Consider the following 13,439-nt stretch of genomic DNA (forward strand, 5'->3'; position numbering starts at 1 on the left):
CTTCCGGGAACTATTTAAGAAAAATAGAGAAAGGGAGGAGTAGAAAAGAGACTGAGAGAGAGAAGAGATAGAAGAAGAAGAGAATAATAAAAATGAAGATAGAGAAGAAAGAAGAAGAAATTAGAAGAAAAGAAAAAACGTTTCAAGGTCGCTGAAAAATTTTGTCCGCCGACGACCTTCGCCGGAGAAGATGATAAGGTGGCGAGAGTGATGAGGTCACGAGAGAGATGAAGTGGAGGTGATGAAATGAAGGAGATAGAGATGAAGTGGTGCTTTTAAGAATTTTGAGATATATTTTCATTTTGGCCCCCAAGTTAATTCTAACAAAGTTGACATTATTTGGGAGTGAGTCCATATTTCAAAGGGGATCTGAATGTATAAGATTACTTTATAAGAAGGGTAATTTTGGTAACAAATTTAACCAATAAAGTTAAATGACGGAGTTAGAAATGGGGCTATTTCAAATTTATGAAAAAATAGAAGGTCAAAAAAGAAGTTGGTCACAAAATAAGGGGCCAAAAGAAAAATGAGAAGTTTTATAGGGGCCTCGCTTAAGTGTTTTAGGCGCCTCCTTCCTTCACAAACTCCCTCTCAATTTTGACTTGATGGGGGCGCCTACAACACTTACAAGGGCGCCTATAAAACTATCTAAAGGGAGTAACTCAAAAATAAAAGCAAATTTTGCCGATGGAAATTCAAATATTAGTGTCTGGAAAGGATATGGAAAAGATGAATTTCTCATGTTCTCAAATGTCTTGCAATCCAGGGTGTTTTATTCTTAAACTTTCATATATGGGACACCCCATTTTTAAGCGATTGTTGTTATAGGTGCACTCCAAATTGCTATAGGGGCTTTCGTCTGTCATGCACCCCTTACGACCCAAAAAGCGCCCCCAAGCACCCACCTACCCACCTTCATCTTCTTCGTTTCTTCTTGTTTTTCTCTTTATTTCCTCTCAATATTCAAACTTCAATATGAAAATCAACAAATATTAACAGTTAACATCGTGAAAGTTCCATAAGCCATTAAGTAATAAGATGATGTATATTTAGAGCTCATGATCACATTCAAGCTTGAAGATCCATATTCTAGGGCATCAAACGAAGAAGAGAGAGTTTGTAGACCTATAATCTGATCTTGAACATCCGATTTGCCGCCCTCGATTTCGAGCCTGAAGGGTTCGAGACCCTTAGACTAACTCAGTCTGAAGCTCAAAGCACTACCTCGGACAAGTCAGCCAAGTGTGTGGGGGTGGGGGGGGGGCATCTATAGGTGTTGGAAATTGACTACGGTCAACCACTCGTGAGGGGCCTATATCAATTTTGGGTTGCACCACGCGCTTTTGTTCATGTTTGTATTGTGTGGTCACTTCATCAACCCTAAATAAATTCAACAAAATGTTATCAAATTGACTGAGATGACCCAAACTCAAATGCTGGAGAGAGAAATTTATACCCTCAACCAAATTCTAAGTTTTGAACATTTAAGGGAAAACTTAAAATTTAGGGGTTATTTCCCAAATAGCCCCCAATTTTGTGACCTGCTTCCTGCCTAACCCCCTACTTTAACAAAAATACCTAGACGGCATCCTTTTGCAGTTACCGTTATAACTCCGTTAACTAGTCACCATCTTTCTCTCCTCAATCTCATCGCCTCTCTCTGCCACCTCATCATCTTCACCGGCGAAGGTCCCCGACCGGCCAATTTTCCGGCCGGCAACCTTTCAAACCAAAAAAAAATCCTCTCTAAAAAAAAGAGAGGAAAAAAATGTTTTTTTGTTTGAAGGTTGTCGGGCAAAAATTGTACGGCCGACGACCTTCGCCAGTGAATAAGATAAGGTGGCAGAGAGAGGCAATGAGATGGAGGAGAGAGAGATTATGACATTTAACGGAGTTATAACAGTAATTGAAAAGTATTTTTTGTAAAGTAGGGGGCTAGGCAGGAAGCTGGTCATAAAGTTGGGGGCTATTTGAGAAATAACCCAAAATTTAGCTATTGATTGCCGTTTATGACTTTTTCCCTTCAATACGTGAACCCTTCAATGGATCAACTCTTTTCTGAACCCTTGAATTTCAAGGATGTAAGGTTCCACCGATTGCTTCAGAGCTAATGTCATTCAAACCACTTAAGTTTGGAGAACATTCAACTAAAAAAAGTTCATTTTAGTGACAAAAAGAAAAATTCAAAGAACACGTTTCATCGATTTCTAAACCATGAATTTTATTTCTTTTGATGAATTTAAGGACAATGAGAAATTTATTTCTTTTGATGAATTTAAGGACAATGAGAAATTCAGGGTTAGAGATGCCAGATTGAGTGGGATTCTGAAAGAGATTTGTGAGGGATAGATATGAAAAGGAGTAAAACTGCATTCTAAAGAGATTTGGGGGAAAGAAAGGTGCGTGGAGAGACATCTAGAGAGGAAATGGAATCACACGAGGAGGTGGGATCTTATTTCAACCCTGATGGTCTGTCGACCAACCGGTCCATCTCCAATTCAATTGTGACGGTATGATGTGGCTGGACAAGATTTAGAAATAGAAAACAGGTTGAGAGAAAGTCATTTCCAATCCTATTTTACCAGTTTGGCGGTGGAAACAAATTCCATTAGAATCCAAACCACCGCGAGAATCAAATGACAGACTTTTCCTCCTATCAGACGGGGCCTTACTAACGTTATTTTCTTTTCTTTTTGGTTGAGAGTTACTAATGTTACTTTTTTTTTTTGTTGTTGAAATACTAATGTTACTTAATATGAAGATAGAATGAGAGTATTTTTTTTTTTTTTGTTGAAGAGATAGAATGAGAGTAAGAAGTAAGAAATGATAGGGAGTATAAAACATGTTGATGAGACAGGTAACACTTCATAAAAATCATTGTGGTTCCTCTCAGCTTCCAACCAAGCTTTGTCTGTTTGGTATGTGACACAAAGAATCTTATCTGTCTAAATACTCTATTTTTTTTTGTTGAACTAGTCTGAATACTCTAGGTCATATAAACTACTATTAAAAAACTAAATCTGGAAGGCCAAAATGTTTCATTATTGGCCAATATCTGTCTCTTACAAGTTGTCAAGGAACAAAATATTCAACAATCATTATAGTCATGACTTCGGAGATAACCTTGACTTCATTTCAAAGTACTTCTTTTTTAACAACAAAATTTAAGTTTGCTCTTACTAGTAAAAGTATATAAATATCATCACCAATCACAACCACCTTAACAATAAAGAAGTAAGGAGTATAAATTTTACCATGGGAGTAGAATGACTTTCATTGAACATGTACAATCAAAGGAGTCATCTTACTCGAATAGACGACTTCACTGGAAGGAATCAAGGATGCTACCATGGCACAAAAGATGATCCAAGTGAGTGACTAGGCTTGACATTTTTGTAGAAAATCTGAAAGAAAAAAGAAAGTTGGAATTTTATTTTCAAGTTTAGATTTTTTTTTTTATTTAAACTTTAACCGAAGAAAAGATCGGTAAAACGTTCCCAAAATTGAAGTCATACTCAAAAATTATGTTCATTCCAAAGGTCACCCTCTAGAAATGTGTTTATTAAATTAGCAATATGCGTTATCGAAATACTATTACGTGGACAATTCATTATGCTGGAATGTCCCAATTGTGCTCCTGTGTTAATTTAAAAACTGTTCTTTTGAGTTACTAACTTATTGGGAAGCTTACAGTTGAGATGAAAATATGAATTCTCTGGCGTCGGCTAGTCACTTAATATTTGGAACGACTGGGATACAAAATTTATGCACGATAACATTTTCTTGAATTTCTAATTAGCACAATGAACTTGACAATACCATAACTTAAATAGCTAAACTATTGATGCTTGAAATAGTACATACTTGAAACAATTAATTTAAACAACAGTCGAATAATGGGCTCGTAATAACTCAAAAAATCTTTCACACATGAAAACTACTCTTTTTCAAAGTGTATAGAGAACATGAAAGAACAATCTTTAATTTTAAAATCAACAACCGTATAAGAGTGACTACCAAATGAGATAATTTGAGTATGGGTCAAGCAACATAATAAGAACATCCCTAAGAAATCTAATTCTAGATTACCAAGAAACAAGATTGATTAAAATACTACTGTGGGATTCCCAATATGAAACTTGGGGATATTCTACCTCAAAATCAATATTAATAATGAGAATCAAAGAGCAAAATCCTAATTATAGTCTGAAAAATGTAAACAGAACACATGAAACTAAAGAAATTGAGAAATCTTAAACCCAATCCAGGGGAAATTGGAGAAGACTCAAATTCCAAAATACCCAAAAAAGGGAATCAATTGAAAAGGAGAGAAAAGATAAGAAAATTTACCAAAAATTCAATTATCCCCTGTTGGGAAAAGGGTAAGAACTCTTCTTCCTCTTCCTCCAGGGCCAGATTCTAAATCCTCAGCAAATCCTTGAGCTTGAACAGATCCTCCCATCCTGTGAATAGGTTGTGCCCGAGATAAAAACCCAGGTTCAAATTGACCAACCTGCAGGTGATGAAATTGCTGCTGTTGCTGTTGCTGTTGTTGTCCAGCTGCAACAGCGTCGATCTGTTGGTGGTGGTGTTGCGCCGTCACCGGAACATAAGGTAAGACAGGGTGTAAGAAATGGTGGGGTACATGGGAAGTTGCAAATAAATGATCAGTGGCAGCATCAGCCGCCGATAAAGGAGCACCACCACCACCACCAGGAGGAAGTTCTCGCATTCGTTTGAGATAGAGTCGGTATTTCTGTAAGTGACTCGCTACGTTTTCCCGAGTCAACCCATCAACACTCATCAATTGCATAATAGTTTTAGGAACAGCATTTTTGATCCCCAGATGAGCAACTGCATCAACGAATCGTTTATGGAGTTGAGGAGTCCAAACGAGTCGAGGACGTTTCAAAGTTCGAGCTGGTTCATCACCACCTGGGTTTCCCGATCCTAAATCGGTCGAGTCAAATTCAGACGATTGAAGTTGAGAAGGTGGAGGAGAAAGGACGATAGGTAAGGGATGAGATTGAAGTTGTTGTTGTTGATGGGGGGGACTAGGATTAGGGTTCCCAATGTCAAAAGCTAAAGCTAAGTGTGGAGTAATTAGGGTTTGAGAAATGGGCATGAGTTCTTCTGGTGAAGGTAGTTCTTCTCCTTCCCATCTGGGAAAGAAAATTGACTCTTCTTCTTCTCTCATTTGAGTAATTAAATCAGTAATTCCTTCTTCTCTCTCTACTGTGATTTTTCTAGAGAGAGAGAGAGAGACTGCGTATATTTTAGAGAGAGAGAGAGAAAGAAGGGAGAGAAGTTCGAGGTGGATCTTGGAGGAACCTTGTACTCAATTTATACATAAATGAAATCTCTGCCATGTCATATTTTGTCGATGTTTCAATTTTCCGCATCAAATCTCTTTCTACATTTTTTGTAATAAAAAAGAAAATTATTATTGCCTAATAAAAGTGCAATAATTTCATTTCTCTCTAGAAAAATCTCTTTATACAGTACCATTTAGAGAATCAAAATATTTATGTTATAAAGTACTTTGTTTCATATTGTGTATCTTTTTATAAATAGATTTATGTGATTTTTCAATCATCCACCTAATTTATATTTTGTTATAATATATTATTTTATTTTTAACAATTTAAAATTAATTTTTCTTTAATCATTAAATCAAATTCACATTTGTAAATACGAAAAGAATTAACTTTCATTAATCCACATGTTAGGAAAATTTGCTATTTACGCTGTTTTAATATAGTTTTTGGTCTGTCTAACATGTGCGTCCACTCCAGAGCACATATATCATAATACATTATTTCTGCTTTTACTAAAATTAATGTCAACTTTTTTCAAATACGGGTACATTTTATAGAAAGCTATAACAACGTCTAAAATTTCAAAATTGAGAGAATCTCTTAATTACGGAGAAAATTTAAAAAAAAGTTGAAATAGTAATTGAATTATTGAATGAAAAAAATAGGTAGATAAACTTTTGTGTATATCATTATAGGTTTTCTAAATCTAACAACTTCTAAATAAAAATTTCTAAATAACAAAATACTAGAAACCGATTTTTTTTTTAAGTTTCTCAAAAATATAAAATTCACTAAATATAGTATTTTCATACGTACCTAAAATAATAAACTTCTAAGCTAAATGAGTTAATTTGGTTTCGGCCACCAACTTTACCAACAGGTCGATTTGGCCCCTATGAGTGTCTGATAGTTCGATTTGTCTCCTAGGATCGAAAAAAGTCAATTTTTTCAAAAATACTCAATATGTGCTAAAATAAAAACCCCAAAAATTTTAGAACATTATTATTCACATCATCTCCTCTTTTCTCCTTCACTTCATCCGATCTCCACTCTTTTTTACTTTGTCCCTCTTTCCATCTCCTCCTTTTTCGACAAAATGTTGTCGACAGAAGGTTGTCGGTTGTCCAGGTGACTTTCAACCCTAAAAATCTTTATTTCATAATCTCTCTTCACTCCCACCCTTTATCCTGTAGAATGGGTCTCCCTTCATTGTGAATAGAGAATGGGGGTGAAGGCGGAGAAAAAAAATGGACGAGAGAGAAGACAAAATAAAAATTTGTCGACAGCATTCTGTTAGAGAAGAAGGGTGAGGTGGAGAGATCGAGTGGAGGAGAAAAGGGGAATGATGTGGACATTTTAACCGTTTTTAGAATTAATTTTATTTTAGCCCCAAAGATTATATCTAGAACAAGTAGAAAACTTTTTATGCCATGCGGAGAGTTGGACACTTTTGCATGCCCAAATAGGCATTTGTTCACAAGTTGAGAACCAAAATTGAATTAATCCAAACTTTACAGAATTTAGGGGCATTTAGCATTACCTCACACCACTCGTATCCAATTAGAAAAGCTGCGGCTTTGGGAATAAAGAAAATTCTCCGGGGAATAAAGGATTGGTCAATAAAAATTGATTTAGAAGGCATATTCTTCTTTTAATCCAAAAAATTGACTTGATCAAAATCACCCCCTAATCTTCATCTTCTCTGTCTCTCTCTCACCATCTCTTTCACTCTCTCTCACCATCTTTTTCACTCTCATTGACTATCTCTTTGTCGTTCTCACTCTAGATCTCTCTCTTTCATTGTAGATCACTCTCATCTCTCTCTTTCATTGTGGATCACTCTCATCTCTCTTGTTGTAAACACATCTCTCCGTAGATTAGTTTTTTTTCTCGCAGTCTTTATCTCTCTTGCTCGCAGCCTCTATCTCGTTCTCACTCTCTTGCAGTATGTATAGATCTCTCTGTGGAGATATCACAGAGTTCGTGGCCACGAAACGTTTTGTGGACACGAAGCATTTTGCAGCCACGAAACGTTTTGCAGTCACGAAATGGTCAGGGTCACAAAACGTTTTGTGTCCACAAAACGTTTTGTGTCCACGAAATACTCGAAAGGTTTCGCCAAAAACCCTCCTCGAGGTCTGGTTCTGACGATGGGAACACTTCCTTCGTCGGAACAGTGTCTGTGTGTGAGAGGGAGAGAAAAACAATGAGAGATCAAGCAAGAAACAATGAAAGATTGATAGAGAAACATCGAGAGATCGAGCGACATAGATAGGGAGAGCAATAGGGAGAGATAGTGAGCGAGAGGGTAAGAGTAAGTGAGAGAGAATAAGAAATGAGAGAGAAGAGGAGGAAATGGTAGTCAAAATAGTGGTAGTGGAAAGTTGTGGTTGTGATGGTGATAAAGAAGATGAAGATTAGGGGGTAATGTTTGATTAAGTAAATTTTTGGGTTAAAAAATAATATCCCCCGAGAATGTACAGAAAAACATGAATCCCTAGAGAATTTATTCCTCGGAGATTATTTTTTATGCCCCAAAGCCGTGACCATTAGAAATGTCCCTTTTTTTTATGTGGAGTCGTGGAGATTAGTAAAACCCCCTTATGGCATTCAAAAGTAAGAAAGTAATTATGATATTTTCTCTCTCTCATATCACTACGCCGACATAACACTCTAACTTCGATCTTCTCATGAATTTTTATATCTAATTTCTAAGTTTGATTAATAATTTATTTTTTAATTTGTTTATTTTTCGTTCAATTCATAGTTTGAATTTGCATTTATATTCTTTGAATGGATACAATTTACTGTATAATAAACCAAAAGAACAACAAATATCAAGAAGTCTTCTTCAAATTGGTTTCGCTTGAAAACATCAATTTTAATGTAAAACAAAGAACAATTGAAAAGTTAAAAATCTTCTTAGAGTTTTATGATTTTTATTTCGAATTTTAGTGATTTATTAATTTTAAATTTTCGATAAATGTTGTTGGTAAAGTAGAAAAGAAATAGGTAAGAGGAAAAAGAATAAGTATGAAAAATGAAGACCCGTCGGCAGGATATAACAACGAAGAAGTGTGAGAGATCGAAGAAAAAAGATTGAAAAACAATTAAGATAAAGACATTTTCTTAATTTAAGTGCAAAAAAAAGGTTTCAGTAATATCTAATTAAAAAAAAGTGATATCCCTAATTACACATTACTAATGAGAGAATATCGCTAAATTATCCTAAATTTTAATTAAATTAACAAAATGAATTCGGATGTTATCCTATATGGGTTTTTTCTTTTGTTGCAATATGTGACAATCATAATCGATTGAAAAACACTTGTTCATAATATGTAATTTATGTTGCATCATGACATGTACTCATACCAAGTTACATTGCATCAGACGTACGCTTGTACTACTTTAAGAAGCATAACACGTATGCATACTACATCACGAACACATAATAGACATACATAAAATGTATTATTTCGACCATGACCGAAAATAATTTCGACTCAAACATTCATTTTCAGATAATAGGGGAGTATTTGAAAAGCAAAGTTATCTTGATTTATTGCGGAGCATGTGAAATATTTCGGACTCAAACATTCATATTCTTAAAATAATTTGAGATATCTCTATTCAGCGGCCGATAAACCACCACCAGCACCACCACCACCACCACCACCACCACCACCACCACCACCACCACCACCACCACCAGCACCACCACCAACAGCAGCAGCAGCAGCACCACCACCAGCAGAATGTTCTCGCATTCGTTTGAGATAGATTCGGTATTTCTGTAAGTGGCTCGCTACGTTTTCCCGAGTCAACCCGTCAACATTCATCAATTGCCTAATAGTTTTAGGAACAGCATTATTTATCCCCAGATGAGCAATTGCATTAACGAATGGTTCATGGAGCTGAGGAGTCCAAATGAGTCGAGGACGTTTCAAAGTTCGAGCTGGTTCATCACCTGGATTTCCCGATCCTAAATCGGTAGAGTCGAATTCAGACGATTGAAGTTGAGAAGGTGGAGGAGAAAGGACGAAAACTCCACCACCACCAGCAGCAGGTAAGGAATGAGATTGAGGTGGTTGATGGGGAGGACTAGGATTAGGGTCCCTAATGTTAAGAGCTAAAGATAATTCTGGAGTAATTAGGGTTTGAGAAATGGGTATGAGTTCTTGTGGTGAAGGTAGTAGTTCTCCTTCCCATCTAGGAAAGAAAATTGACTCTTCTTCACTCATTGAGTAATTAAACCAAGAACTACTACTGTGATTTTCTAGAGAGAGAGAGAAAGAAGGGAGAGAAGTTGGAGGTGGATCTTGGAGGAACCTTGTACTCAATTTATAACTGAATGAAATTTCTGCCATGTCACATTTTGTCGATGTTTTAATTTCCGCATCAAATCTCTTTCTCTTTTCGTAATAATAATTGTTATTCTTCCAAAAAAAATAACATTTATTTTGTTATAATAATTTATTATTGTTTTTTTAACAAGCTAAAATTCAACTCTCTTCGATCATTATATGGAATCTCGCATTTGTCAATACAAAAATTGAGGTCAACTTTCTTCAAATACGAGTAAATTTTATAGAAAGCTAATAACAAGTCTTAAATTGAGAAAATCTCTCAATTACGGAAAAACCAAAAAAAGAACCGTTAAAATAGTAATTGGATTATTGGACGAATAAAATAGGTAGAGAAACCTTTGAGTATATCATTATAGATTTTTCCAAATCTAACATCTTCTAGATAAAAAAATATTCGATTTAAAAAATGTACTAGAAACTGAAAAATTTGAAAGTTTTTCAAAAATATAAAATCACTAAATATAATATTTCCATACGTGCTTAAAATGATAAATTTCTAAACTTAATGAGTTAATTCAGTTATGGTCATCAGTTTGTGACTAACATGCCGATTTGGTGTCTCATAGATTTGACTCCAAAATTCGAGAAAATTTAATTTTTTCGAAAATACCCAATAGGTTTTAAAATAAAATAACAAAAACCAAAAAACGTTAGAACATTATTATTCACATCATCTCCCCTTCCCCCCTTCCCGTTATACAATCTATACTCCACTTACTCTGTCTCTCTATCAGTCTACCCCTTCTTTTCCGGCAGAATGTTGTCGACAGAAGTTCGTCAATTGTCCAGATGACTTGCAATCCTAAAAAAAAATTATTTTTTCGTCTCTCTCTCTCTATCTCATCTTTCTTCACTCCCACCCTTTATTATAAAGAACGGGACCCCCTTCGTTGGACTAGAAAGTGGGAGTGAAGAGAGAGAAAAAAAAGATGGAGGAAGAGAGAAGAGTAAATAAAAATTTACCGACAAAATTCTGACAAAGAAGATGGGTGAGGTGGAGAGATCGAGTGGAGGAGAGAAGGGGATTGATGTGGATATTAAGGTTTTAACATTTTTTAGAATTAATTCTATTTTGACCACAAATAAAAACTATTTTAGGTCATGGGAGCCAAATCAAAGTTGGACACTTCTACTAGCCAAAACAGTAAGCTGGTCAGAAATTGAGGATCAAAACTGAATTAACCCAAATTTTACAAATTTTGGAGGCATTTAACATTACTAATTAGCGATATCCTTTCTTAATTGGATATTAGTGAAACCCCTATTTTGTACTTAAAAGTAAGAAAATGTCTTTATCTTTATTGTTATCTCTATTTTTTTTTTTCTTTTTCGTTCTCTCATACCTCTTCGATGTTATATTTTGTCGCCAAATCATCATTCTTCGTACCTATTTTTTCTCTTATCCATCTTTTTCTACTTTACCAACAACATTTATCAAAAACTTTAAAATTAATAAATACAAAGAATAAAAATGCAAATTGAAATTATGAATTGAACGAAAAATTAAAAAGTTAGAAAAAAATTATTAATTGAACTTACAAATTAAGTAGAAAAATTCATGAAAAATCGAAGTTAGAAGGTTATGTCAACCATGAACTGACAAATGAAATAGAAAAATTCATGGGACGACCGAAGTTAGAGTGTTATCGATCGTAGTGATATGAGAGGGAGAAAAACCATAATAAGTGTAGGGTTATTTTCGTACTTTTAATACAAAAATGGGGTTTCACTAATATCCAATTAAAAAAGGGGTATCGCTAATTGACATCAATGGTGAGGGGGTATCGTTAAATTCTCCATATCCAATTAGGAACCCTTTTTTTATCTGGAAATTTGTAGACCCCCCTTATTTTCACTTCAAAGTACGAAAATAGCCATACACTTATGATATTTTCTTTTCTCTCTCTCATATCACTACGACCCACATAACACTAAGTTTGGTCTTACGATGAAACTTTCTATCTAAGTTGTAGGTTGTATTAATAATTTCTCTTTTAACTTTAAAATTTTTCGTTTAACTCATAATTTCAGTATACATTTATATTCAATGAATGTATACGATTTATAATTAATCAAAATAACAAAAGATATCAAGAGGTCTTCTTCAAATTGGTTACACTTGAAAACATCAATTTTAATGTAAGACGAAGAACAAATGAAGATTCGTCGACAGAGTATAACATCGAAGAGGCGTGAGAGATCGAAGAGAAAAGATAGAAAAACAATATGAATAAGCATACGTATTTTCATACTTTTAAGTGCACAAAAGAAGTTTCACTAATACCCAATTAAAAAAAAGGTGGTATCGTTAATTGGGCATTAATGGTGAGAGGATATCACTAAATTACCCTAAATTTTAATTAAATTGACACATAGACTCATACTACATAAAAAAGCATCATAACACATACGCATACTACGATATCAACTGACGATTAATTATACATACTACAATGACACACTGGACATATATAAAATGTACTATTTCCTACATGATTTCGAACATGATGCACAATTGCATAAAATGACACACAATAGTTATTTGGAAAGCAAATTTGTATTTGTTTATTATGTGAAATATTTTTTTACTCAAAACATTCATTTTCTTACAAAAATTTGAGATATCTCTATTTAATTATGACTTCGTCATTTTAGAGATTCAAATTAAATGTTCCATTATAAAGAATTCGTTTCTAAGTGAGTGTTGCATTGGAGATACTTCTGAGTGTTGGATTACAAATGCTGTGAGATATATTTAAATCAATGGATTTACTGAAAAGCAAAGTTAGTAGAAAAAATAGAGTAAAAACTAAGTAAAAATGCCTAAAAACTTTAGAGAAAAAGAGTGACTAAAATTTGCTCCATCTGTCACAAATTCAAACATTTTTTTTGTGATGCATATTCTTTGGATCACAAATACTGTCTTTCTTACTTTCATCTTTTCTTTTAATGAAGTTCTTACTTTTATCTTATTAGGGGGGATTCAAAATTTAAAAAGAAGTTATTTTTAAAATAATATGCACACCTGTTTCGCACGTGCAAAAGATCACATGTTTCTGTACCCTCTCAAAATACAATACTCGTGTGTGACACACGCACAATTTTTACGCATAAGCTCCTTCAAAATTAGAGTTGTTTTTTTAAGTATAGCCCCTGGATTTAATTATATTAAACAAAATGTGATTTTTGAGGCTAAGTCCCTCCAAGATGTCAAACATGAGAACTTGGACCAAAAAATATATTTTGAAAACTCAATTATGGTTAATAATTTGAATTTACAAATGTAAATAGAGAAAAGATCAATCGTTTAGATGGCAAACATCACAAGTTAAATAAAAACAAATATTCTGAAATTTAACTTTCGTTAATTGAAATTTAAATTTGTCACAAGGATTAGTTTTCTAGATCTCAAGGTTTTTAAGGAAAAGTGTTTAATCTCTTAAGAGAGGAACACCACACTCCGTCTCATCGGTGATGTGAGATTGTTTACAACACACCCTCCCAAGACCATATCACAGTAGAGTGAATTATGTTGATAATGTATTATAAGGATGATGCAGACCAACCTTCTCAGTTGTTAGTGTTACTGTCCGCTTTGACACTTCTGGGCTTCACGGTTTAAAGAGGTTTTACTACAAAAGGGTGCTTAACTTCTTAAGAGAGCACCACACTTCGCCTCACCGTCGATGGGGGATAGTTTACAAAAGAATATTCATATTTGATTAGAGAAAAAGAAACACTAGAGTATTTA

The 13,439-nt window shown here is 34.4% G+C and overlaps 1 protein-coding gene across 1 annotated transcript; it reads right to left on the minus strand.

The window, feature by feature from the left end:
• Positions 1–3,111: 3,111 nt before the first annotated feature.
• Positions 3,112–9,596, minus strand: LOC147541539 (uncharacterized). The gene is made up of 3 exons (XM_086632295.1): positions 9,017–9,596; positions 4,351–5,320; positions 3,112–3,404 (listed from the first exon to the last, which is right to left on the minus strand). The coding sequence occupies exons 1-2, from the start codon at positions 9,560–9,562 to the stop codon at positions 4,358–4,360; spliced, it is 1,509 nt and encodes a 502-aa protein (XP_086488421.1). The 5' UTR covers positions 9,563–9,596; the 3' UTR covers positions 3,112–3,404; positions 4,351–4,357.
• Positions 9,597–13,439: the final 3,843 nt, after the last annotated feature.

Source organism: Eschscholzia californica, unplaced genomic scaffold, assembly GCF_041429995.1.
Source record: "Eschscholzia californica isolate CP2 unplaced genomic scaffold, dmEscCali1.0.p SCAF_4, whole genome shotgun sequence".
NCBI lineage: Eukaryota > Viridiplantae > Streptophyta > Magnoliopsida > Ranunculales > Papaveraceae > Eschscholzia > Eschscholzia californica.

Bases quoted from the DNA above. Each gene is read 5' to 3' on its own strand.
- LOC147541539 (XM_086632295.1), bottom strand. From the start codon at position 9,562: ATGAGTGAAGAAGAGTCAATTTTCTTTCCTAGATGGGAAGGAGAACTA. The intron at 5,321-9,016 runs GGTGGTGGTGGT...GGTTCCTCCAAG, and splicing joins GTGCTGGTGGTGGTGGTGGT to ATCCACCTCGAACTTCTCTC.